The sequence below is a fragment of the Bos mutus genome, chromosome 3, assembly GCF_027580195.1.
Source record: "Bos mutus isolate GX-2022 chromosome 3, NWIPB_WYAK_1.1, whole genome shotgun sequence".
Lineage (NCBI taxonomy): Eukaryota > Metazoa > Chordata > Mammalia > Artiodactyla > Bovidae > Bos > Bos mutus.
Window position 1 is genome coordinate 90,301,916 of NC_091619.1, and position 26,172 is coordinate 90,328,087.

The 26,172-nt window shown below is 40.6% G+C and overlaps 1 protein-coding gene across 1 annotated transcript in view; it reads left to right on the forward strand.

The window, feature by feature from the left end:
• Positions 1 to 6,090: 6,090 nt before the first annotated feature.
• NDC1 (NDC1 transmembrane nucleoporin) overlaps positions 6,091 to 26,172 on the forward strand; it is a 59,842-nt gene continuing 39,760 nt past the window's right edge. Inside the window, exons 1-6 of the mRNA XM_005903594.2 lie at positions 6,091 to 6,423; positions 10,441 to 10,561; positions 12,822 to 12,923; positions 16,572 to 16,746; positions 18,060 to 18,198; positions 22,810 to 22,918. Coding sequence (XP_005903656.1) covers positions 6,274 to 6,423; positions 10,441 to 10,561; positions 12,822 to 12,923; positions 16,572 to 16,746; positions 18,060 to 18,198; positions 22,810 to 22,918 — 796 coding nt within the window. The 5' untranslated portion in view covers positions 6,091 to 6,273. The remainder of the gene's footprint in view (positions 6,424 to 10,440; positions 10,562 to 12,821; positions 12,924 to 16,571; positions 16,747 to 18,059; positions 18,199 to 22,809; positions 22,919 to 26,172) is intronic.

Below are 26,172 nucleotides of genomic sequence, written 5' to 3' on the forward strand. Positions count from 1 at the left end.
ATAACAGGAGGTGAGCACTAAATATATATTTACTTGTATAACTAATGATAAGTGATGGTTATAAGGGAGAGAATATAGTTTTTAATGCTTATGTGTCTTTAATATACAGTAAAACTAACAAAATAGAGAATGGGGAGAACATATGTAAGAGGCAGACAAAGCTTACTGATCACCTTATAGTTATTAACCAAAATATCGCTTCCAACCAGAGGCTGGAGAAGAAGTGAAGGAAGAAGAAGTTATTAGATAATATTGCTCATAAGAGGAAAAAAATCGATAATAATTGCCCTCCCCTATAAAGGGGATTAAAAATGTAACAGGAAATGGTTAGAACAAAAGTACAAAGCTTCGTAAAGAGTCAAACCAAAAAAAGAGTGAGCAAGCACACAAACAAGCCACAGAGTGAAAAACTATTTGTATAACAGAGTTGAAATTTTCACATAGATGTGGGTGTGAATCCTTGCTTCACTTTCCTCTCTGCTTGGCTGCCTCAGAAAGAGTCTATATATATGTATGTAGACTTACGTGCCTGGGACCACACTGTGTGTGTCTATATATGTAAAACTGATCTTGAAGGGCGAGTGTGAGAATTAAATTTATATAGTATGATTTGCAGTATTCAGTAGGTATCAATAATAAGTGTTCAACCAGAGCAAGATCTGTAGCCTTCTCAGCAAGGGAGGGGCAAAGCTAGGACTTGAAAGTAGGATTGTCTGGCTCTAAAGTTTGCTGTTTCTCTTCTGTGCTACTCAAGGCCACACGTATTCACTGAATGCTGGAATTACAGGAATTTTTAGAAGGAGAGATTCAATAGCGAAGGCTTCATGGAAGACATGGCAATTCCATGTCCAGTTTAAGCAACTCTGACAGTAGCAACTTCACTCTGATTTTCATGCCTGGGACCCAGCACAGTCCACTCAACCTGTGCTCATTAGGTAATTGCATTTATTGGTTCACTATTTGTATCATCTGGGATGGATTAGATTATTCTACAATAATAAAGCAATTCGGACTTCCCTGATGGTCCAGTGGTTAAGAATCCACCAATGCAGGGGACATGGGTTGCATTCCTGGTCAGGGAAGATTCCACATGCCTCGGGGCAACTAAGCCCATGTGCCACAACTACTGTGCCCTGTGCTCCACAAAAAGAGAAACCACAGCAATGAGAAGCCCGAGCACCACCACGAAGAGTAGCCCCAGCTCTCCTCAACTAGAGAAAGCCCTCTCAGGGGAAGGAAGACCCAGCCAAATATAAATAAGTTAATTAAAAAAAAATAAGTTCCAAAATTTCAGCAGTTTAAAACAATGAAGGTTTATTTCTTGCTCATGTTACAAGTTCATCACAGATTGGCAGGGAAGCTGTTCATTGTAGTCACTCAGGCCCCTGGGTTGTTGGAATGAGCACTTCTCATGTAGGGTTGGTCACTGTGCCAGAGGAAAAGAGCTCTGGAAGGTCTCACAGTGACAATTAAATCTTTCACTTACAAATGACACATGCCACTTCTCATAATTCATTGGCCAGAAGTATCACATGGTCACACCTAACTTTAAAGAAGACCACCAAGTATAATCCTACTATATGCCTAAAATACAAGAGACCTGAAATGCTTGGTGAACAGTATTAATGACTATCACATTATCTGAAGGTGGGTAATGTGGGCTCCATTTAGCTAGGTAGATAGATTGAAAGAAAGGACAGTGTACACTACACTATTATCCTCCTTTTCATAGTTGAGGACACCTGTGCACTAAGAGCTTGAGTGATTTGCTCACACTAACCTATTACCAAGGTGCTAGGATTCAAATATGCATTTGTCTGACTCTAAAGCTTTTACCTGTTGCTTACCAGGAACTTATCCTGCTTTTGATCCTGTCTTTCCTCATAGGGCTTCCGTGATAGCTTAGTTGGTGAAAAATCTGCCTGCAATGCAGGAGACCCTGGTTCAATTTCCAGGTCGGGAAGATCCACTGGAGAAGGGATAGGCTACCCACTTCAGTATTCTTGGGCTTCCCTTGTGGCTCAGCTGATAAAGAATCCGCCTGCAATGCGGGAGACCTCAGTTTGATCCCTGGGTTGGGAAAATCCCCTGGAGAAGGGAAAGGCTACTGACTCCAGTATTCTGGCCTGAAGAATTCCACGGACTGTATGGTCCATGGGGTTGCAAAGAGTCGGACAGAACTGAGCGACTTTCACTTTCCTCATATACTTGGAGACCAGGCACCAAGTAGCCTCACCTTCCTTCACCCACAAATTCCATTTTACTCTCTCTGTGTCACTGGTAGAAGTTAAAATCAGACTTTGCAAACAACTCAGGCCAGTTTAAAAGGAAGAAAAGGTCACGTCCGAAGCCTGGATTACGTACTTTGTTAGTATTGTGTGGATTTTCCCTCAAGGATCTGCCTCTCCCTTCTTTGTTCTTTCCTTTGAAATCGAACCCAGCAAACAGCCATCAAGACTAGCAGCCTGGCTCCAGAGAGGGGTTATCAAAGGAAGGAGGAGGAGCTTGAGCCTCATTTTAACTTGCTGAACCTTTCAAATTCTCCCTCAAGCCTTCAGTTTGGTAAAAGAAAAATAGTTTATCCTGGGGAATATGTGTTTTCCATGCCCCCTTAGGAAATATCATCCATGTGTTTCAAATTTATTTTTTGCTTGACTCATCAAAATACTGTTGCACAAGAGACTCTCGATGTCCAAAGAGCTGTCTTTTAAAATAAATGCCTTTTATTTTGTCTTTGGAAACAGCTAATCACATTTTATCAAGAGTCAGCAGCCTTCTTTCTTCAAAGGATTGAATTTAACACTAAAAAGGTTACAGATGGGGAGAAAGGAGGGTTATTTGCTACCACTAACCCCTTCCACTAACAGGCTATAAGATGCCAAGGACTATACGATGTGAAGGTTTTGAAATGAAAACCCTAGGAAAATGATAGCTCACTTAAAAATATTAGCAAAAATAATTTCCATATCCCTTACCTTGTTGGGAGTTGAGGTTAAAAATGAGAGTCCAGATTCTTCAGGAACTCCAGTTATTCATATAGTAGATCTTCTTTGCCTAACATCTCTATTTATTTCTTTTTAAAAAAATCCTTTTTTTTTTGAAAAAGTCCTTCCTTTCTTATGGCATTAATCTCCTGTTTCTTTGTTCTTGACTTCCTCCTAGTTCAACCACCATTTCTACAGTGATTGTTGCTATATTTCTATTTCTATCTGGCATTCAATGTAATAATCCTGAGTTTTTCTACTACTAATTAGTGCTATCCTTTCATATTTTATATGATTTTCTTAGTTTTCTTTCATTTTGGAAGACTAGGTTATAGTTTCATCTATTTAGTATACATGTCCTTCTGGTATGCTTTAGTTGTCTATAGGGATGCTTTTAAATCTTTTTACAAGAGCCAAGAAAGATAAAGTGACTTTCCCAAGATGAAACATATATTAAGTGGCAGAGCAGGTGTTCACACCCATGTTTATCTGACTCCAAAGCCTGTAATCTTCTTATTAATCATACTTAGCATATATTGAAATTCTACTGTGTGGCAGATAATTTATAAACAAAATCTGATCTAGTACAGCATCTTGCAACACCTTTTTATTACTGATGAAGAAACAAAGGCTTGGAAAGCAACTGCAGATGGTTCTGGGCACTTGTGGTAGTTTCAACAGCTATAGGCTACTAGCTCCTTAGTTTCAGAAAGTAAAGGCAGGTAGCCCACAAATAGTATGATTGCTCCAAGTAATCAAGTTTTCTTTTAGCTCAGTATTTAACTTTGTCTAGAGTTTGGAGAAGGAAATGGCAACCCACTCCAGTGTTCTTGCCTGGAGACTCCCAGGGACGGGGGAGCCTGGTGGGCTGCCGTCTATGGGGTCGCACAGAGTCGGACACGACTGAAGTGACTTAGCAGCAGCAGAGTCTGACCTTCTTCCTGTAGTTCAATATGGCAGGCAATACATCCAAGTTCCATGTAGCTGAATGGAGGAAGGGATTAACAAGGGGCAAAGAAGATGAACTAGCTCTTTCTTAAGCAGGGGTTTTAGGAAAGCTACTATGCAATCATGATGGTGTGATCACTCACCTAGAGCCAGACATCCTGGAATGTGAAGTCAAGTGGGCCTTAGGAAGCATCACAATGAACAAAGCTAGTGGAGGGGATGGAATTCCAGTTGAGCTATTTCAAATCATGAAAGATGACACTGTGAAAGTGCTGCACTCAATATGCCAGCAAATTTGGAAAACTCAGCAGTGGTCACAGGACTGGAAAAGGTCAGTTTTCATTCCTATCCCAAAGAAAGGCAATGTCAAAGAATGCTCAAACTACCACATAATTGCACTCATCTCACACGCTAGTAAAGTAATGCTCAAAATTCTCCAAGCCAGGCTTCAGCAATATGTGAACCGTGAACTTCCTGATGTTCAAGCTGGTTTTAGAAAAGGCAGAGGAACCAGAGATCAAATTGCCAACATCTGCTGGATCATCGAAAAAGCAAAAGAGTTCCAGAAAAACATCAATTTCTGCTTTATTGACTATGCCAAAGCCTTTGACTGTGTGGATCACAATAAACTGTGGAAAATTCTGAAAGAGACAGGAATACCAGAACACCTGACCTGCCTCTTGAGAAATTTGTATGCAGGTCAGGAAGCAACAGTTAGAACTGGACATGGAACAACAGACTGGTTCCAAATAGGAAAAGGAGTACGTCAAGGCTGTATATTGTCACCCTGTTTATTTAACTTATACGCAGAGTACATCATGAGAAACGCTGGGCTGGATGAAGCACAAGCTGGAATCAAGATTGCCGGGAGAAATATCAATAACCTCAGATATGCAGATGACACCACGTTTATGGCAGAAAGTGAAGAGGAACTAAAAAGCCTCTTGATGAAAGTGAAAGAGGAGAGTGAAAAAGTTGGCTTAAAGCTCAACATTCAGAAAACGAAGATCATGACATCTGGTCCCATCACTTCATGGGAAATAGATGGGGAAACAGTGGAAATAGTGTCAGACTTTATTTTTTGGGGATCCAAATTCCCTGCAGATGGTGACTGCAGCCATGAAATTAATAGACGCTCCTTGGAAGGAAAGTTATGACCAACCTAGATAGCATATTGAAAAGCAGAGATATTACTTTGCCAACAAAAGTCCGTCTAGTCAAAGCTATGGTTTTTCCAGTGGTCATGTATGGATGTGAGAGTTGGACTGTGAAGAAGGCTGAGCGCCGAAGAATTTATGCTTTTGAACTGTGGTGTTGGAGAAGACTCTTGAGAGTCCCTTGGACTGCAAGGAGATCCAACCAGTCCATCCTAAAGGAGATCAGTCCTGGGTGTTCATTGGAAGGAATGATGCTAAAGCTGAAACTCCAGTACTTTGGCCACCTCATGCATTGGAAAAGACTCTGATGCTGGGAGGGATTGGGGGCAGGAGAAGGGGACAACAAAGGATGAGATGGCTGGATGGCATCATCGACTCGCTAGACATGAATTTGAGTGAACTCCGGGAGCTGGTGATGGACCCGGAGGCCTGGCGTGCTATGATTCATGGGGTCGCAAAGAGTCGGACACGACTGAGCGACTGAACTGAACTAAACTGAACTGAATATTTGTACAGTATTTTAGTACATCGTCACATCATCTGATGCCCTGTTTATTTTTATCCTTATTTTATAGGCTCAGGGAGAGTCAAGATATTCCTCTGAGCAAGTGGTAGAGCTGGAACTAGAAAACAGGAAACCAAAGGTTTCTCTAGGGAAAGACAGTTCTTCATTTGAGTAAAATTAGTATCTTTGTGGAGAGGGCCACGGCATCCTTTGATTTCACTGTCAGACAGCAGATAAAAGTAAGATCGAAAGAAACGAAGGCAAATCATTTTGCCAGTTCTTTGTAATCGTGGAACTCAGTCAACACTATGACTAGCGGCTTTATAAATGACTACGATTCCCAGGATGCCACAAGGTACAGCAGGCAAGACTTCGACTCCCAGCATGCTGTACTCTGGAACTTCCAGTCCCAGAATGCAACGCTCCTCCTTGCTCCCAGAGGTCCATGAAGACTACAATTCCCGGCATGCAGCGCCGCTCCCAGTTTCTGGCGCCCCGCTGGACCCTGCTTCGGAGAGACCTTTTGGACTCCAGAGGGCGGGCCCTGGAGTCCCAGCCCTCTCTGGGGGACGTGTCTGCGCTGCAGTTCTGGTCCGTTGGGCCTGTCCAGACGAAGCCTCGAAGGGATGGGTTGGGGCCTGGGCTGGGCTTCTCCCAGGCAGCGTTTGAGGCAGCCCTAATGGGGCCCTCCGGGGGCCTTCCTCCCTTTGAACTGCGGTGGCGGGCGGGCTCGCTGTATCCTGCAGCCCTCAGAGTAGGGGCCGCCATCACCATGGCCCCGGCTGCGAGTCGGCCCTGCCCCGGAGGGTCGCGGGACATCCTGTGGCGTGTGAGTGCTGCGCGCACCGTGGCAGGCGCTCGTTAGCTCGGGGGTCTGGCTGGTTTGGGGGGGTCGGTCGCGCGTGCGCGCTGGGAGGGGGAGGGGCTGGCTCTAGTAGCGTGGGGAGCGCGTGGGGAGGTGGGGAGACCCGAGTGAGTGGTTTCGGGGTTGTGCGGGGCATCCTCCGTGGAAGCTAGTTATATATAGTAGGGAGGGGCGTGCTAAGGAGAGTTGGTTACAAGGTGTATGTCTGTGCGGGACGTCCTGAGTGTAACCTTGTTACTGTGTGAGAGAGGGGTCCTCAATGGAAGCTGGTCATGGTGGGAAGGATGACCTGCATGGGAATTGGGGCGGGGAATGGGACAGAGTTGTATGTCAGGGAGGTGTACCTACTAAGTGCAAACATCTTTAATTTGTTGACTACTTGGGATAAGAAGCGGGAAAGAATATCCGGAATCGGAAAGACAACAGCTGGACTTGGGGTCTGGGTAAAAGCAGGACGGGTATTTTGTCAAATTAGAGGAATGTGGACACTGTGGGCCGGAGGTGAGGAGGTACTTCCTTCTGGAAGTTTAGTCAACAGTTCTGCATCCCTTCTGTGGCGGGCAAAGAGTAACAGGAGTAAGATCCCTTTTAGAACAGTGCTTATACCCTGGCAGCACTGCCATCTATTTTGTTCAGTTCAGTTCAGTCGCTCAGTCGCGTCCGACTCTTCGGGACCCCATGGACTGCAGCATGCCAGGCCTCCCTGTCCATCACCAACTCCCGGAGTTTACTCAAACTCATGTCCATTGCGTCGGTGATGCCATCCAACCATTTCATCCTCTGTCGTCCCCTTCTCCTGCCTTTAGTCTTTACCAGCATCAGGGTCTTTTCCAATGAGTGTGTTCTTCGCATCAGGTGGTCAAAGTATTGGAGTTTCAGCTTCAGCATCAGTCCTTCCAATGAATACTCAGGAGTTATTTCCTTTAGGATGGACTGGTTGGATCTCCTTGCAGTCCAAGGGACTCTCAAGAGTCTTCTCCAACACCACAGTTCAAAAGCATCAATTCTTTGGCACTCAGCTTTCTTTATAGTCCAACTCTCACATCCATACATGACTACTGGAAAAACCATGGCTTTGACTAGATGGACCTTTGTTGACAAAGTAATGTCTCTGCTTTTTAATATGCTGTCTAGGTTGGTCATAGCTTTTCTTCCAAGGAGTAAGCGTCTTTTAATTTCATGACTGCAGTCACCATCTGCAGTGATTTTGGAGTCCCCCCAAAAAATAAAGTCAGCTACTGTTTGCACTGTTTCCCCATCTATTTGCCATAAAGTGACGGGACCAGATGCTATGATTTTAGTTTTCTGAATGTTGAGTTTTAAGCCAGCTTTTTCACTCTCCTCTTTCACTGTCATCAAGAGGCTTTTTAGTTCTTCACTTTCTGCCATGAGGGTGGTGTCATCTGCATATCTGAGGTTATTGATACTTTTCCTGGCAATCTTGATTCCAGCTTGTGCTTGCTTCATCCAGCCCAGTGTTTCTCATGATGTACTCTGCATATAAGTTAAATAAACAGGGTGACAGTATACAGCCTTGACGTACTCCTTTCCCAATTTGGAACCAGTCTGTTGTTCCACGTCCAGTTCTAACTGTTGCTTCTTGACCTGTATTCAGATTTCTCAAGAGGCAGGTCAAGTGGTCTGGTATTCACATCTCTTGAAGAATTTTCTTTGTATCCCAAGTTATTAATACTAAATCTTGCCTGTTCTTTATAACCTTTATCAGCTGTTGATGTCCTGTAGATTGTGCATCAGAATGATGGCTGCAGTTTTTCTTTTTTAAGCTTTCTTATTGCCACCGCCTTCCTTCAGACACTGACTGAAATCTTTGGCTTGGGCTGCTGGGGTGTGCTGCCTCCTGTTTGTCTGCTGTCTGCCTCTTGTCCCCTCTCATCCATCTTCAATGTAGCCACCTTACAGACACAAGGGTGTTTTACCTTCCAGAGAGAAATCTGATTGTCACTTTTGCGCTTGAAATCCCTCAAGATCTTTTCTTGTATTCATGTATTCAGCAGTAAATCTTGTGTCTCTTTTGAGGTGTGTGTGTATGTGTTAAGTTGCTTCAGTCGTGTCTGACTCTTTGCCATCCTATGGACTGTAGCCCACCAGACTCCTCTGTTCATGGGATTCTCCAGGCAAGAATACTGGAGTGGATTGCCATGTCCTTCTATAGAGGATCTTCGCCACCCAGGGGTGGAACCTGTGTCTCTTATGTTTCCTGCATTGGCAGGCGGGAAGCCCATGTCTTATGAGGTAGGCACTGATAATTCAGACATGAATACAATGAAGTAGGTGCTCAGTTAGGAACCCATATCTAATAATTGTAAACACAGTCGCGGAATATACATGATTCCTGTAATATGTATCAGATCAGATCAGTCGCTCAGTCATGTCCGACTCTTTGCGACCCCATGAATCGCAGCACGCCAGGCCTCCCTGTCCATCACCAACTCCTGGAGTTCACTGAGACTCACGTCCATTGAGTCATGATGCCATCCAGCCATCTCATCCTCTGTCGTCCCCTTCTCCTCTAGCCCCCAATCCCTCCCAGCATCAGAGTCTTTTCCAATGAGTCAACTCTTCGCATGAGGTGGCCAAAGTACTGGAGTTTCAGCTTTAGCATCATTCCTTCCAAAGAAATCCTAGGGCTGATCTCCTTCAGAATGGACTGGTTGGATCTCCTTGCAGTCCAAGGGACTCTCAAGAGTCTTCTCCAACACCACAGTTCAAAAGCATCAATTCTTTGGCGCTCAGCCTTCTTCACAGTCCAACTCTCACATCCATACATGACCACAGGAAAAACCATAGCCTTGACTAGACGAACCTTTGTTGGCAAAGTAATGTCTCTGCTTTTGAATGTGCTATCTCGGTTGGTCATAACTTTCCTTCCAAGGAGTAAGCGTCTTTTAATTTCATGGCTGCAGTCAGCATCTGTAGTGATTTTGGAGCCCTGAAAAATAAAGTCTGACACTGTTTCCACTGTTTCCCCATCTATTTCCCATGAAAAGTGATGGGACCAGATGCCATGATCTTCGTTTTCTGAATGTTGAGCTTTAAGCCAACTTTTTCACTCTCCACTTTCACTTTCATCAAGAGGCTTTTTAGTTCCTCTTCACTTTCTGCCATAAGGGTGGTGTCATCTACATATCTGAGGTTATTGATATTTCTCCTGGCAATCTTGATTCCAGCTTGTGTTTCTTCCAGTCCAGCGTTTCTCATGATGTACTCTGCATATAAGTTAAATAAACAGGGTGACAATATACAGCCTTGACGAACTCCTTTTCCTATTTGGAACCAGTCTGTTGTTCCATGTCCAGTTCTAACTGTTGCTTCCTGACCTGCATATAAATTTCTCAAGTGGCAGATCAGGTGGTCTGGTATTCCTGTCTCTTTCAGAATTTTCCACAGTTTATTGTGATCCACACAGTCAAAGGCTTTGGCATAGTCAATAAAGCAGAAATAGATGTTTTTCTGGAACTCTCTTGCTTTTTCCATGATCCAGCATATGTTGGCAATTTGATCTCTGGTTCCTCTGCCTTTTCTAAAACCAGCTTGAACATCAAGAAGTTCACAGTTCACGTATTGCTGAAGCCTGGCTTGGAGAATTTTAGTAGTAATATGTATACACTTTCAGATATTGACATGTTTATCAAACCTAGGGAGACAACTATAAGTTGCTGTGAAATATAGTTGTAAACCAAATGAAACCTACTTCACTCCCCAAAGTGTGATATTTAATGTGACCTCTGACTCTGGACTAAAACAGCAAGCGTTCACTGATAGGAGAAGATTCTGTAGTGATATGTAATATTGTTAATAGTAGCGGACCATTGGAGTTTATAGACAGCTGCATGGCCTGTAATCTGGGTGTAAATATTAGTGATTAACATCCTGCATGAAAAGATAAGATTTGCATAACCGAAATAACTGGAATAGTTTAACTGACTTCATGATTGAGGGATTTTGTTTATTTAATTGCAGGTGTTGGGCTGGAGGATAGTTACAAGCATTGTCTGGTCAGTGCTGCTGCTGCCCATCTGTACCACAGTATTTGTAATCTTAAGCAGCATTGATTTATTTCATCCTATACAGTGGCTGTCTGGTAAGTGATATTCAGTTTGGGGATAACAAATTTACAGGACCCACTTTTCAACATAAAAATTGCATTACGGTTTAAATTTATTTTAGTCTCTGTATTGAGAGTGGCAAAAAAAAAAAATTCACTCTGAGGTTCTTAAGCTTTTCCCTGCCTAACATAGGCATTTTCACTATATAATAAGATCACAAAACCCGTCAGAGACTGTTCACAGAAGCAGAAAGATCACTAGAGACCACATTAATAAAAACTTAATTTTGTTTGTCTTTTCTCTGAGACAGCTTTATTGAGGAAGTGAACCTGTGACCTTTCTTTTTAAGGAAGTGAACTAATACTTTTACATATTTAAAAATTATAGATAGAAAATATCACATATCTTTTAAAAAATTTTTTCTAATTAAGAATACTTCATTTCTTTATTGTGGCTGATAAGAAAGATGAAAAAAGAGAAAAGGAGGAGACTAAGGAACACAGAGTTAAACTGATTAATAAGAAGGAAAAAATTGTAGCAGGCTAATGTTTCTCAAAATTCTTGGTGACAGTAAAATTAATAAATTCATCAAAGTGTAACTACTTTATGTTAATAATAGCTACCAATTATTGCCACCTACTATGTGCTAGGCACCATGCTAAGTACCTTAAATATATTCTTTTTTTTTTTTTTTGGTCCACTTCTCATGGCATATGTGGGTCTTACTTCCCCAACAAGGGATCGAACTTGCACCCCTTGCAGTGGGGAAGTGGAGTCTTAACCACTGGCCCACCACGGAAATCCCAGGATGTTACTTCTTATCCTTCCTATTAACACAACCTTGTATGATAAGAATGAGGTAGTATTCCTACTTCAATGAGGGACCTGAGACTCAGGTTATAAGTCTGTGCAGAGACACAGCTAGTGAGTAACTGAACTAGGATTTGAATATTGGTCTCTGACTTCAAAGCCTATGTTTTTTCCACTCTGCCACACTAGAATTTAAAAAGAGAAATGTTCCCAAAGTAGATTTTGAAGCCTTTTAAGGTCTTGCCTAAGGCTAAAAAGCACAAATACTCTTGAAATTCTTCCTTTCCCCCCTCCACTCCAAATTGGTAACAATAGATTTCTTTTGCTTTGAAAAGTGGGAAGTATGTTGTTAATTTAATTTTTCAGAAGAAATGCCCATTTTCCAAGAGTTAAAATCTTACTTTATGGCTTTTGGAGAGAGATTGCTGCTAAAGAATTGAAGTCATTTTAAGTTTTTTATTGAGAGATATCAATCTTTTTGGGTGAATCTCACAGTCAGATTAAGTTAAGCCATAAGCTAGTACCAGGGTGGCAGGTATTTCTGTAACCACCTTGCCTGTGTCTGCGTGACTCATGCTTGTCTAGTTGCAGCTTTAGAATATTCAATATTGTAATCTAGAGCCATGACCAGTTGTTACGGATTGGTACTTCAGACAAAAACTTTTTGCCATTTCGTGGCCCATGGGTTCTTTAATTCTAGTGTCCCTTTTTCTCCAGATTGGATTTGATTTATGCCATTTTTCTCATCAAATATTACTTGTCTGCTTCAACTTTTTCTGCCTAAAGTCTTTACAGAAAAATTTAGTCCTTCCTTCCTTATTTCCAGCCACATGAATTAGTTCTTTCTCTCTTTTAGCTCAGTGTAATGCTTGAGAAATTTACTTGTGGATACTTAATAGTTTTTCAGTAATTTTGATCAATGAATTAAAATTTTAAAAATAATTGGTCGCATTTAGTCTATTTAACAAACATATGTCCATATTTTTATTTCTCTTGTTCATGTTTTTAGGCGTATTATATACATATGTTAAACTGTCACATTTTTTAGATGGAATATTGATTGTTGAAACACTCTAAAATGTGAATGTATTAGTATTTCACAGGGATGTCATGAATTTTTATTTTTAATTCTGTTCATTTGGATGATTTACAGATTATTCTATTTCTGGAAATGTTACTTTTTTTAGCTATAGGGACTAATTGCATTTAAGAAGAGATCTGAAAAATATTTACATTTTAGAAAGAAACTTTGTTGGTATAGTACTAAATGTGGTACTTCTCTGTTTCACATGAAATATGTTTGCATATGGTATTATTTGTCTGATGTTATCATCTGGGTCATCTAAAAGAAATTCTGGTATATATTAAAGATAAGTTTTTAAATTAGAATTAGAGTTGTGGTTCAAGCCCCCCTTTTTATTGCAGTATACTAAATGTGACAGTATGCCTGAATGAACTCACTAATTCATCTCTCTTTTGTTTTAGCTTCTTTCTATGATCTGTATAATTCCTACATTATCTTTTACCTTCTGCTGCTGTCAGTGGTAATTGTAATAATAAGTATTTTCAATGTGGAGTTCTATACAGGTGAGTTTTCAAATGTTAGCCATCTTTAAAATACCTGAATTTATTTTACTAAGAGCAGACATAATGAGTTTTGTATGTGGATGTGTACATCAGAGGCTGTATTTTGTGTCAAAGTTTTTAAATGTATACAGAATTATATGCTTTTGAGTGTCTTATGGTAAAATTTATTTGATACTTTCTCTGATTTTAAAAAATAATTAGCACTCTTAGTGCTAATTAAGTATGATTCCACTTCCATATATGAGGTAACCAGAGTAGTCTTGAATTCATGGAGATATGAAGTACAATGATGGTTGCCAGGGACTTGAGGGAGGAGGGAGTGGGCAATTGTTTAGTGGATACAGAGTTAATAGGCTCAGGGGAGGATGGAGAAGTTTGGAGATGGATGGTGGTGATGGTTGCACAGCAATGTGAGTGTACTTAAAACTATACACTTAAAAATGGTAATTTTTTAAATATGTGTTTTATGACATTAAAAAAATTCAGACATTTTAATAGTTCACAGCTAGTGATTAAAGTTGTGATTTAGCAGATATATGATAAAAATAACTCCTTTATAGAGTAGGAGATCAAGACCAGATGATTTCTGAGGTCCTTTTCAAATATTAAAGTTTATAATTCTGTGATTTTGGAACAACAGAATTTAAAATATCATATGTTTTGCCTTGGGAGAATCACCTGCTAGATTTTAGAGTGTTTTACTTTTTCTCAATTTCTCTCCTTGCTCTTCCTGCCTTTTCAGATTCCTTAAGTCTGTCCTTGAGGTAAAATGAGAAGCTTTTTCATATACTTCTTTTTTCCACTATAACTTCATTCCTCTTTTTAGTTCTTTAGTACTTCCTGGCTAGATATGATATATAATTTCACATTGTTCTCTGGGTTTTATAATATACCCTTTTCCTTTGCTTTTCTAATCCCTCACTACTTGCTGATGGATCTCTTTTTCTATTCAAGCCATCTGTAGAACCCCTTGACTCATAGCTAGCTTTTTTGGTGCGGGGAGAGGGGTGGCGGGCCTGTGCTACATGGCTTGCATGATCTTAGTTCTCCAACTAGGAACTGAATCTGTGCTCTCTGCAGTGGAAGCGTGAAGTCTTAACCACTGGACCACCTGGGAAGCCTTCATCTAGTCTTTCTTCAAGCCTGACTAGTCACTTTGGCTCATTCCTTCAACATTCATTATGCAATGGATTGTGTAGGGATAAGAGATGTTTGGTCCCAGTTTTCCCCAAGAGGTCACAATTAATGTTGAGACTGGATAATAGGAGACACTGGATATCCAGTGTATCCAGGTAATACACTTGATAGTAGGAGAGTATATAGGAGCACCATTTACCCAGCACGGTGAACTTCCTGAGGAGATGACGTTTAAACCAAGCCTTGAATGGTGAGTATATTAAGTAGACAAGGAAGAAAAATGATTTTCTAGGGGGAAAATATAGCATATAAAAAGGTTTAGTGACATCAGAAGGTTTGGTATAAGTTCAGATCAGATCAGTCGCTCAGTCGTGTCCGACTCTTTGCAACCCCATGAATCGCAGCACGCCAGGCCTCCCTGTCCATCACCAACTCCCTGAGTTCACTCAGACTCACGTCCATCGAGTCAGTGATGCCATCCAGCCATCCCATCCTCTGTCGTCCCCTTCTCCTCTAGCCCCCAATCCTTCCCAGCATCAGAGTCTTTTCCAATGAGTCAACTCTTCACATGAGGTGGCCAAAGTACTGGAGTTTCAGCTTTAGTATCATTCCTTCCAAAGAAATCCTAGGGCTGATCTCCTTCAGAATGGACTTGTTGGATCTCCTTGCAGTCCAAGGGACTCTCAAGAGTCTTCTCCAACACCACAGTTCAAAAGCATCAATTCTTTGGCGCTCAGCCTTCTTCACAGTCCAACTCTCACATCCATACATGACCACAGGAAAAACCATAGCCTTGACTAGACGAACCTTTGTTGGCAAAGTAATGTCTCTGCTTTTGAATGTGCTATCTCGATTGGTCATAACTTTCCTTCCAAGGAGTAAGCGTCTTTTAATTTCATGGCTGCAGTCACCATCTGCAGTGGTTTTGGAGCCCAGAAAAATAAAGTCTGACACTGTTTCCACTGTTTCCCCATCTATTTCCCATGAAGTGATGGGACCAGATGCCATGATCTTCGTTTTCTGAATGTTGAGCTTTAAGCCAACTTTTTCACTCTCCACTTTCACTTTCATCAAGAGGCTTTTGAGTTCCTCTTCACTTTTTGCCATAAGGGTGGTGTCATCTACATATCTGAGGTTATTGATATTTCTCCCGGCAATCTTGATTCCAGTTTGTGTTTCTTCCAGTCCAGCGTTTCTCATGATGTACTCTGCATATAAGTTAAATAAACAGGGTGACAATATACAGCCTTGACGAACTCCTTTTCCTATTTGGAACCAGTCTGTTGTTCCATGTCCAGTTCTACCTGTTGCTTCCTGACCTGCATACAAATTTCTCAAGAGGCAGCTCAGGTGGTCTGGTATTCCCATCTCTTTCAGAATTTTCCACAGTTTATTGTGATCCACACAGTCAAAGGCTTTGGCATAGTCACTAAAGCAGAAATAGATGTTTTTTTGGAACTCTCTTGCTTTTTCCATGATCCAGCAGATGTTGGCAATTTGATCTCTGGTTCCTCTGCCTTTTCTAAAACCAGCTTGAACATCAGGAAGTTCACGGTTCACATATTGCTGAAGCCTGGCTTGGAGAATTTTGAGCATTACTTTACTAGCGTGTGAGATGAGTGCAATTGTGCGGTAGTTTGAGCATTCTTTGACATTGCCTTTCTTTGGGATAGGAATGAAAACGGACCTTTTCCAGTCCTGTGGCCACTGCTGAGTTTTCCAAATTTGCTGGCATATTGAGTGCAGCACTTTCACAGCATCATCTTTCAGGATTTGGAATATAAGTCAATTACAGTCAATAGGCGTTGTGGGCATTTCTGGTAGGGAGGGAAAGGTGATAGCATCCTCTTCTCCGAATTGTAAAGCACCTAAGCCCTCTCCCATTGTGCTTAGTTTTCCACCATATTTGGTGTGTATTAAATACCGTCAGAATTAAAAGAAGACTGTGTACAAAGATAGGTCACGGAACCCTGTGCCAGCTGTTCTCAAAGGCCAGCATGCCTCACCTCCTACCCACTCTTGCCTACCTGAGTTCACCTTGCAAGCATTTATTTTAGTGTTCAGCGTTTTCATTATTTACCTAGTTTGTGGTTTATTTTTCCAGATGAACTATATATTGTCAATTCAGAATGCTGAAATAAGGACAACTTGCTGGAAGACAGGCACTATCTTAAAATTATTGTTTATTCCTTTATAGGAGTAAGGGGAGTGCCAGGGTAGGCACTATTTGAGGGGTCTGGAAATCTTAATTAAAAAGAATGAAAAATGTTAATCATACTATCCTTAGGTTTCATCTCTAGATTCTTTGGTTTTTCTTTTTCTGTGTGTATCTGTATTTACTCAGTCTTTTTTCAGGTTATTTTAACTTAGAAGGTTTCTGTACTGTGTTTTATACTGACTCGGTTTCTTCCTGCCCTTTGAAGTGTTTATGCAAGGAGGGGAGGAAAGAGTTTAGGTCCCTGCTTTATATGCCGTGGATGTTAAAGCCACAGTCTCGTGTTTTCCTTTCAGTTGTTCCTTCCATTCCCTGCTCAAGACTGGCACTGATAGGAAAGATCCTTCATCCGCAGCAGCTCATGCACTCCTTTATGCACGCTGCAATGGGAATGTTGATGGCTTGGTGTGCTACAGTGATGACCAAGGGCCAGTACAGCTTCCTTGTGGTTCCCTGCACTGGTACCGAGAGGTAATACTCCATATATTTTTTATAAGGGTCCTTGTTTAGTTATTAATCCAAAGGTGACCTGTATACATTAATAGTTTATGGACATTCTTTACTTTCCAGACTTCTGTTAAAAAGTGCTTTCTCACATACATACATCAAATGATTTTGATGTTTTATGTTTGTTGAATTCAGCAGTTTTTTTTTAAGCCATTCTGTGCAAGGTGCTATGCCAGACGCTGTTGGGTTTATTAGAATGATTTACATATATGTGGACTACAAACTCCTTCAGAGCTGAGAACAGTAGGTGATGGAAGACATGGGTGCAAATGCATATATGAGGAGAGGAATAGAAGTGTGTGAGAAATAGGATGTAACAGGAAGAAAGTGAAATGTGCAGATTATTACTTGTGGGAGTTCAGAAAGCAGGGAGGGATTCATACATGGCTTGTGGGAGGAGTGGCATTTAGGTTGGGGTTTGAAGGAAGGATAATATGGGAAGAATGAAAACAAATGTTAAATAATTAACAACTACCTTCTTCAGTAGAGCACTTTTATAATTTTGAAACACAGTTCTTGAACAGATGACATTGATATAAATACCAAGTTGATATTCTGATTTTAAAAATAAAAAAAGATTTCTGGAGTAGGCTTTAAGCCCTCAATTAGCCATTGCTTTTATACAGTGTTCATGACTACTGAATACTTGATTTCCTTTTGTTCCCCAGTGACTATTATATAGGGCAGGCTTTTTTCCTAATGTGGTAAATGTTCTTTAGTGAAAGGGTTCCCATGAAGGATTCCCTCCTTATAAGAGACAACACAGAGAGAAGCCCAAAGTTATGGCATCTCTATCAGGTATATAGCCTTCATTTACAGTCCTTCCTAGCCCAGATACAGTTTACCAGTAACTCAAAAGCACCATTGGTTACTGTCAGAGGAGACATTCTTACCCTTACCAGATTTCCAAATGAGCAGAGCTAGAGTTGTGTTTTTTGTTTTGTTCTTAAAATGGGAAGCTTTATTAAGGTTTTTCTGCAAAAGTAACAGCCAAGCCCATGCTTCTTAAGAGAAGTGATTAGCAGGAAATTTATGTCATGCCTTGGGTCCAGAACCACAGGATGCTTCTTAGTTTTAAGTAAAGATCAAATTCTCATGCATCAGGGGAAAGGGTTTTGTTAATCTTTTGCCCACACTTAACCTGAAACACACCCTTATGTTAGAATTCGGGGCATTTCTTAAGTAATTAAGTCAAAGCTTTGCCTTCAGTAAATATTGAGCCTAAATGGTGATGTGTCCCTGGCTATTGAACTAATAACCTAACTTTTCCCTTTCAGCTTAGATAGCCCTGCTGTACCAACCTGCTTAAATGAGTATCACCTTTTCTTCCTACTGGCTGGAGCATTTATGGGCTATAGCTATAGCCTCCTATATTTTATTAACAATATGAACTACCTTCCATTTCCCATCATACAGGTAAGCTGTCATTTGAGCATTTCCTTATGTCAAAATTTGGCTGGGTTGAAATTGCCCTGGTGATTCTTTATATAACTGGCCTCATCTGCTTAATTCATTTTTGATCAGTGAAACTTAGGACTGAGATGCTCAAAATGCCATTTGGAGAGGAGATCTTTGTCTTCATGAGACTTGAGTGTCTGGGAGCTGCAGTTACCCTTCCTGCTGCGTCTCTCAGAGTACCGCTTTGCTCCACTCTTTCCCTCCTTGCTAGGTAGTGGCAGCTGCTGTGACCAAGCAGGGCTGGGGGAGGGTGAAGATGACACTCAGGCAAAGTACCTCTGTGCAGCTGCCAGCTTGTTTTTGAACCTAAGAATCTCATTAGCTTGAGGATGTACAAGTAAGTATAGAACATGTTAGTTACATTCTGAATAAATAAAAGTTTGATTGGTTTGAGTGGGGTAGTTTAGACTGTCTTTCACTTAGGTTTTTACTAATTTGGTAGAAGCTGTCCCCTCCTCTGGCAGGAGAGAGAAAGGTAGGTTGGGGTTTCTCCAGTGCCATCCAGGCTCTCTGCAGCCTGCTGCCACTGTTCTTGACTGTGCTGTTATTCGCTTCATTCCTGCTGTATGGCATACTGAATCCTGGGCTTTGGAGTAAAACTGTTAGAACCAGTTCCTTCGCGCTAGGACCCAGTCTGGGAGGGAGAGTGTAGGGGAGGGATGTATAGATGAATGATGTGCCACGAGAGTGTAAATATTAGAGTGTGATGGATTAGGGTTCTCCTGGTTTAACTGAAGTTTTCACATGCCTGTTGCATTCTTGAGAACAATCTGATGAAAATACACCTACTGCAAAGAGATAGTGCTCATAGGCAAGACTGGCGCTTACCTCTCTGCTGTCTGTGAGCCTATGACAGGGAGTCCTGTTACAAGTTCTTCCCATCCTGTGAAGGTGAGTTAAAAGCAGCTTGAGTGCCATCTTCGCTACCTCAGAATTTCACAAGGAGAAAGATCCCAAAATCCTGCATAGAAATATCCATGGTGAATCATCTTTGATTGAAACATCATTAAGAATATAGAAAATGAAGAAAAGAAGGTACTAGAGAAAAATTAGATTACTCCCAAATCTCTTGCTCCTTATGGACTTCTGTTAATAGTGAAAGCCTGTTTAACATCACAGATGTGTAAGGGAGTGAACAAGGAGAGTCCAGTATTGGCAGAACTGATACATTATTGTTTATACCATGTAATGTGCATTTGTAAAATTTGATTGCTAAATTTTTTGTAATTTCTTTTGATAAAATTTTGGATTCACTCTTGTATATTTTTCCAGACCCTTCATTGACATTTATAAATATAGTGGCTGTAATATTATATATTTGATGGGTTGGGGTTTTCATAAATATTTTTATTTCGCACATATTATTCAGTAACTACTTTTTCATGTAACAATATGAAAAATTACATCTCTTTAAAAATACAGTATTTTAACCAATTTGCTGTTAGTCCATTAGATTTTTTTTTTCTTCTTTAAACTTGCTTCTGCTACAAAACTCAGTTCTATTGCCCTTATTAGATTCTTAATGACTGACTGATAGGGAAAAGCACAACACTGGTGTGGAGTAGGGTACAAAGAAATGAATAAATACCAAGATAGGCTTGGTAAGTTATACACCAAGAAGACTATTTGGAAGATTATTAAATGAGATAAGATTTATAGAGCCTGACACATAGTGAATATTTGAATAGGTAAAGGATAGCTCATAGCCAAATCACAGAAGAACCCAACAAGGAATTGAAAAGCATGTCACCTTAGGAGCAAGAAGAGGGTATATTAGCTTTCTCTGTGTATCTAACTGCTGCTGTAGCCTCTCTGGACCCCTGTAAGTGATGGTTGAGGTGAGAGCTGCAGTAGTAACAGTATAGGAACTACGCCCTTCTTATTGGGAGGTGAAGGTGAGATAGTGGTAGCACCCAGTGACTGCGTGGAATAGGTGCAATTCTACATCTTGGACTTTGAAAGTATTTTAATAAACCAGGATACTTCAGGCTGTGTGGTTAGTGACCAAGTATTCATTTCACCTGGGCTGCTTTTTGTAAGATACTGTTGGAATCTGCAGATATGGTATGAAGACAAAACCTCTACCTAAGGACTTTGCTGTCCTTCTGCTTCTGAAATCCTTAAAGAAGACCAGCCCTATAAACACAAAGAAAGACCAGAATTTGGGGAGTCCGTCTTTGCTTCTTCAGGTTTCCACAGATCCTCTCCAGTAATATAAAAATATTTTTCCCATTGGCATTTTTAGGGTACACAACCCTTGTTTGACAAGAAGCGTAATTTTTTTCAGAAAAAACCTTTCATATTTTTTCTTGCTTGATTCTTTACTCTTAGATTGTTAACATTGGAAGGTACCCACTGAGGAACTGTTTAGCTGGTTCAGCCTTATTCTCTTTCAGATAATTAGGTGATGAGACTTACTTAATGTTGTACAGAAAAAGGCAGTATTACAGCTCACGTCTCCTGATTCTTAGGCTTGCGTCTTCTTTATGACCTCCTGTTTTTCTCCAAAGCCCATGTGAAAAATTTTAGTGTAGAGGCATTATATACTGTCTTTAAGGTTTCAGGCTCTGAAGCCAGCCAGCCTGCATTAAAATCACAGATTTTTGTTTTGCTAACTGGTAACATTGGTTAAATTACTTAATCTCTCTGTGCCTTGTTTTTCTCAACTGTAAGATGGAAATAATAATAGGGGGTTGTTGTGAGGTTTAAATGGATTAATACATTTAAAGTGCTTGGAATAGTACCTGGTATATGGTAAGTGTCCAAAAAGTGTTAGCTGTTAATTGTTATGTTTTTTTATACTTACTCCATCTTGATAGTCCTTATTATATTAGGTTGGTGAAAAACTAATGGCCGTTTCAGACCATGAATTTTAAACCATTATAACTAGGCTGAAACATATCTTTATTCATCAAAATAGGAACCATTACAGGTGACACATTTTTGCCAATGAGAAATAAGTTTGTTTATTCCTGTACTGTAAAAATCTGTGCTTTGGGATTTAACAAATTCTTGGAAAGCATTTTCTGCCTCTTGCTGGTTGTGGAAGCATTCTCTCTGCAAAAAATTCTCGAGATGCTTTAAGAAGTGGTGGTTGATTGACGAGAGATCAGGCGAATATGACGAATGAACAAAACTTGGTAGCCTGGTTCTTTGAACTTGTGAAGCGTTGGTTGTGTGACGTGCAGTCAGATGTTTTGGGGAAGAACTGGACCCATTCTGCAGTTTTCAGGGGGTCTCATCGATTTGCTGAGCATACATCTCAGGTGTAATGGTTTCGCCAGGATTCAGAAAGGTGTAGTGGATCAGACAGGCAGCAAGTCGCCAAACAGTGACCATGACTTTTTTTTGGTGCAAGTTTGGCTTTGGGAAGTATCTTGAGCTACTTTGCAGTCCAACCACTGAGCTAGTCTTTGCTGGTTGTATAAAATCCCCTTTTTGTCACTCGTTGTAATCCGATTGGGAAATGGTTTGTTGTTGTGTAGAATAACAGAAGACAACACTTCAAAATGATGGTTTTTGAATTTGCAGTCAACTCACGAGGCACCCGGTTATCAAGCTTTTTGACCTTTCCGGTTTGCTTCAAATGCCAATTGATCATAGAATGGTCGACTTTGAGTTCTTTGGCAGCTTCTTGTGTAGTTATAAGAGGATCAGCTTCAGTGATCTTATCAATTGGTTGTTGTCAACGTCTGATGGCTGGCCACTGCACTCCTCATCTTCATGGCTTTTGTCTCCTTTGCAAAACTTCTTGAACCACCTCTGCACTGTACTTCATTACCAGTTCCTGGGCCAAATGCATTGTTTATGTTTTGATTTGTCTCTGCTGCTTTATGACCCATTTTCAATAAGAAAATCGCTTAGATTTGCTTTTTGTCTAACATCATTGCCCTAGTCTAAAATAAATACAAAATAAACAGCAAGTAATGAGTCATAGGAGAAGGCAATGGCACCCCACTCCAGTATTCTTGCCTGGAAAATCCCATGGATGGAGGAGCCTGGTAGGCTCTAGTCCACGGGGTCGCTAGGAGTCAGGCATGACTGAGCAACTTCACTTTCACTTTTCACTTTCATGCATTGGAGAAGGAAATGGCAACCCACTCCAGCGTTCTTGCCTGGAGAATCCCAGGGACGGGGGAGCCTGGTGGGCCGCAGTCTGTGGGGTCGCACGGAGTCGGACATGACTGAAGCGAGTTAGCAGCAGCAGCAGCGGCAATGAGTCATAAGCAAAAAAATAAATAAATAAAGCGAGAAATACACCTTAAATATAACCACATTTATTTAAGAATGTATTCCAATATCAAACAGCAAAGTTCAACAATGCAAAACCACGGTTACTTTTGCACCAACCTAATAGATATTGTTAATTTTCTCATTTCTGATGTCATATAAATGAGATGTTGTATAAGAAAGTATTAAATATTTTAACATCAGAGATAGTTGATTTTTTTTTTACCTCTGGAATAAACTTTCTCTTTTTATGTGTGAACTGTTGTGTGCTTGCGTTAGAATAAAGTAGAACCTTTCTTTGAATGTGTCATTTGATTCTGGTTTTCTTTTTTTCCACAGCAATACAAGTTCTTACGCTTCAGGAGGTCTCTGCTCTTGCTAGTTAAGCATAGTTGTGTGGAATCACTGTTCCTGCTTAGAAATTTCTGCATTGTATATTATTTTCTTGGTAAGAATTTCTCCTTTTTGATACAGTGTATGTAATAGCTCACAACTCAGGAAATGTCAGTTAAAAAGCCATTCTTAATTGTATTCATATATTTCCTACTGATGCTGGGAAAGATTGAGAGCAAGAGGAGAAGAGGGTGACAGAGGATGAGATGGTTGGATGGCCTCACTGACTCAATGGAGATCAGTTTGAGCAAACTCAGGGAGATGGTGAAGGACAGGTAAGCCTGGCGTGGTGCAGTTCATGGCATCGTAGAGTTGGACACAGTTTAGTGACTGAACAACAGTAACAGTAGAAGGTGTGTGATTAGCCCAACTGATTGCTTGTTTAGATTAAATGTTTATATTTAGATTGAAACGTTCAAAGACTATTTAGTTAAGAGAGAATATTGTTAAAGACATGTGGCATATACATCTAATGCAGTAATAGCCTTAAAAAACAAGGAAATCTTGTCACATACTACAACATGGATGAACGTTAAGGACATTATACTAAGTGAAATATGACAGGCACAAAATGACTACATTATCCCACTTAACGAGGTATCTAAAGTAGTCAAACTAGTAGAAAACAGAGAGTAGAATAGTGGTTGTCAGGGGCTGGAGGGAGGGGAGAAAGGGGAGTTGTTCAGTGGATAAAGTTGTTCATTTGCTAAGCTGTGTCCAACTTTTTGCAACCCAGTGGACTGTAACATGCCAGGCTTCCCTCTCCTTCACCGTCTCTGGGAGTTTGCTCAAATGTCCACTGAGTTGGTGATGCCATGATGCCATCCAACTGTCTCATCCAATGCCACCTTCTTCTTTTGCCTTCTGTCTTTCCCAGTATCACGGTCTTTTCCAATGAGTCAGCACTTCACATCAAGTGGCCTGAGTTTTGGAGCTTTAGCATCAGTTCTTCCAATAAATATTCAGGGTTGATTTCCTTTAGAATTGACTGGTTTGATCTCCTTACTGTCCAAGGGACTCTCCAGAGTCTTCTCCAGCACTGCAGTTCAAACGCATCAATTCTTTGGTGCTCAGCCTTCTTTCTGGTCCAACTCTCACATCTGTGCATGATTACTGGAAAAACCATAGTTTTGACTATATGGACCTTTGTCAGCAAAGTGATGTCTATGCTTTTTAATCTAGGTTTTTCTAGGTTTGTCATAGTTTTCCTTCCAAGAAGCAAGCATCTTTTAACTTCATGGCTGCAGTCACTGTCTGCAGTGATTTTGGAATCTAAGAAAATAAAATCTGTCACTGCTTCCACTTTTTCCCCTTCTATTTGCTATGAAGTGATGGGACCGGATACTATGATCTTAGTTTTTTGAATGTTGAGTTTTAATCCAACTTTTTCATTCTCCTCTTTCACCCTCATCAAGAAGCTCTTTAGTTTCTGCCATTAGAGTGGTATCATCTGCATATCTGAAGTTGTTGATATTTCTCCCAGCAATCTTGATTCTACTTGTGGTTTATTCAGCCCAGCATTTTCCATGATGTACTCTGCATTGAAGTTAGATAAGCAGGGTGACAGTATATAGCTCCTTTCCCAATTTGGAACCAGTCTGTTGTTCCATGTAGGGTTCTAACTGTTGCTTCTTGACCCACATACAGGAGGTCAGGAGACCGGTTTCTCAGGAGACAGGTAAGGTGATCTGGTATTCCTATCTCTTTAAGAATTCTCTACAGTTTGTTGTGATCCACACAGAGGCTTTAGCATAGTCAGTGAAGCAGAAGTAGATATTTTTCTGAATTTCCTTTGCTTTCTCTATGATCCAGTGAATGTTGGTAACTTGATCTCTGGTTCCTCTGCCTTTTCTAAACCCAGCTTATACATCTGGAAGTTCTTGATTCATGTACTGTTGAAACCTAACTTGAAGGATTTTGAGCATAACCTTACTAGCATGTGAAATGAGTGCAACTGTGTGGTAGTTTGAACATGCTTTGGCATTGCCTTTCTTTGGGATTGGAATGAAAACTGACCTTTTCCAGTCCTGTGACCACTGCTGAGTTTTCCAAATTTGCTGGCATATTGACTGAAGCACTTTAACAGAATCATCTAGGGATTTAAAATAGCTCAGCTGGAATTCCATCACCTCTACTAGCTTTGTCAAAGTAATGCTTCCTTAGGCGCATTTGACTTTATACTCCAGGCTGTCTGGCTCTAGGTGAGTGATCATACCATCATGGTTTTGCGGGTCACACGACTGAGCGACTGAACTGAACTGAAGACCTTTTTTGTATAGTTCTTCTGTGTATTCTTGCCACCTCTTCTTACTCTTCTGCTTCTATCAAGTCCTTACCTTTTCTGTTCTTTATCATGCCCATTCTTGCAAGTGTTCCCTTGATATCTGCAATTTTCCTGAAAAGATCTCTAGTCTTTGCCATTCTGCTCTTTTCTTCTACTGCTTTGCATTATTCATTTAAGAAGGTTTTCTTATCTCTCCTTGCTATTCTGTGGAACTCTGCATTTGTTTGGGTATATCTTTCCCTTTCTTCCTTGTTTTTCGCTTCTCTTCAATGGATATAGAATTTCAGTTTTACAAGGTAAAACAGATCTGGAGATCTGTTGTGTGACAAGGCACCGTACAGTGTTTATAAACTTAAAAATGGTTAACGATGGTAAATTTTTTTTCTTTTTTTATGATGAGAAGTTTTATGTGTTTTTATCTCATAAAAAATGTATTCTTTAAAAAAAGAAAATATTGTATATCATTTGGTCATTATAATAACATATTCCTTTTTATAACATTTTTGTAACTTGCTACTAATAAACGAGTTCAATCCTAAAGGAAATAAACCCTGAATATTCACTGGAAGAACTGATGCTGAAGCTCTAGTACTTTGGGCCATCTGATGTGAAGAGCCAACTCGTGGGGAAAGACCCTGATTCTGGGAAAGATTGAGGGCAGGGGGAGAAGGGGGCAACAGAGGATGACATGGTTGGATGGTAGTACCAACTCAATGGACATGAGTTTGAGCAAACTCCAGAGATAGTGAAGGACAGGAAAGTCTGGCGTGCCGCAGTTCATGGTTGTAAGAGTCGAACATGACTTAGTGACTGAACAACAATAACTAATATGACAGAAATCTCTTGTTGCTCAAGGAATATTATGGGGCTTCACAGGTTGTGCAGTGGTTCAGAATCTGCCTGCCAGTTCAGGAAGGCGCAAGAGATTCTGATTTGATCCCTGGGTTGGGAAGATTCCCTGAAGTAGGAAAGGACAACCCACTCTAGTATTCTTTTGCCTGGAAAATTCCATGGACAGAGGAGCC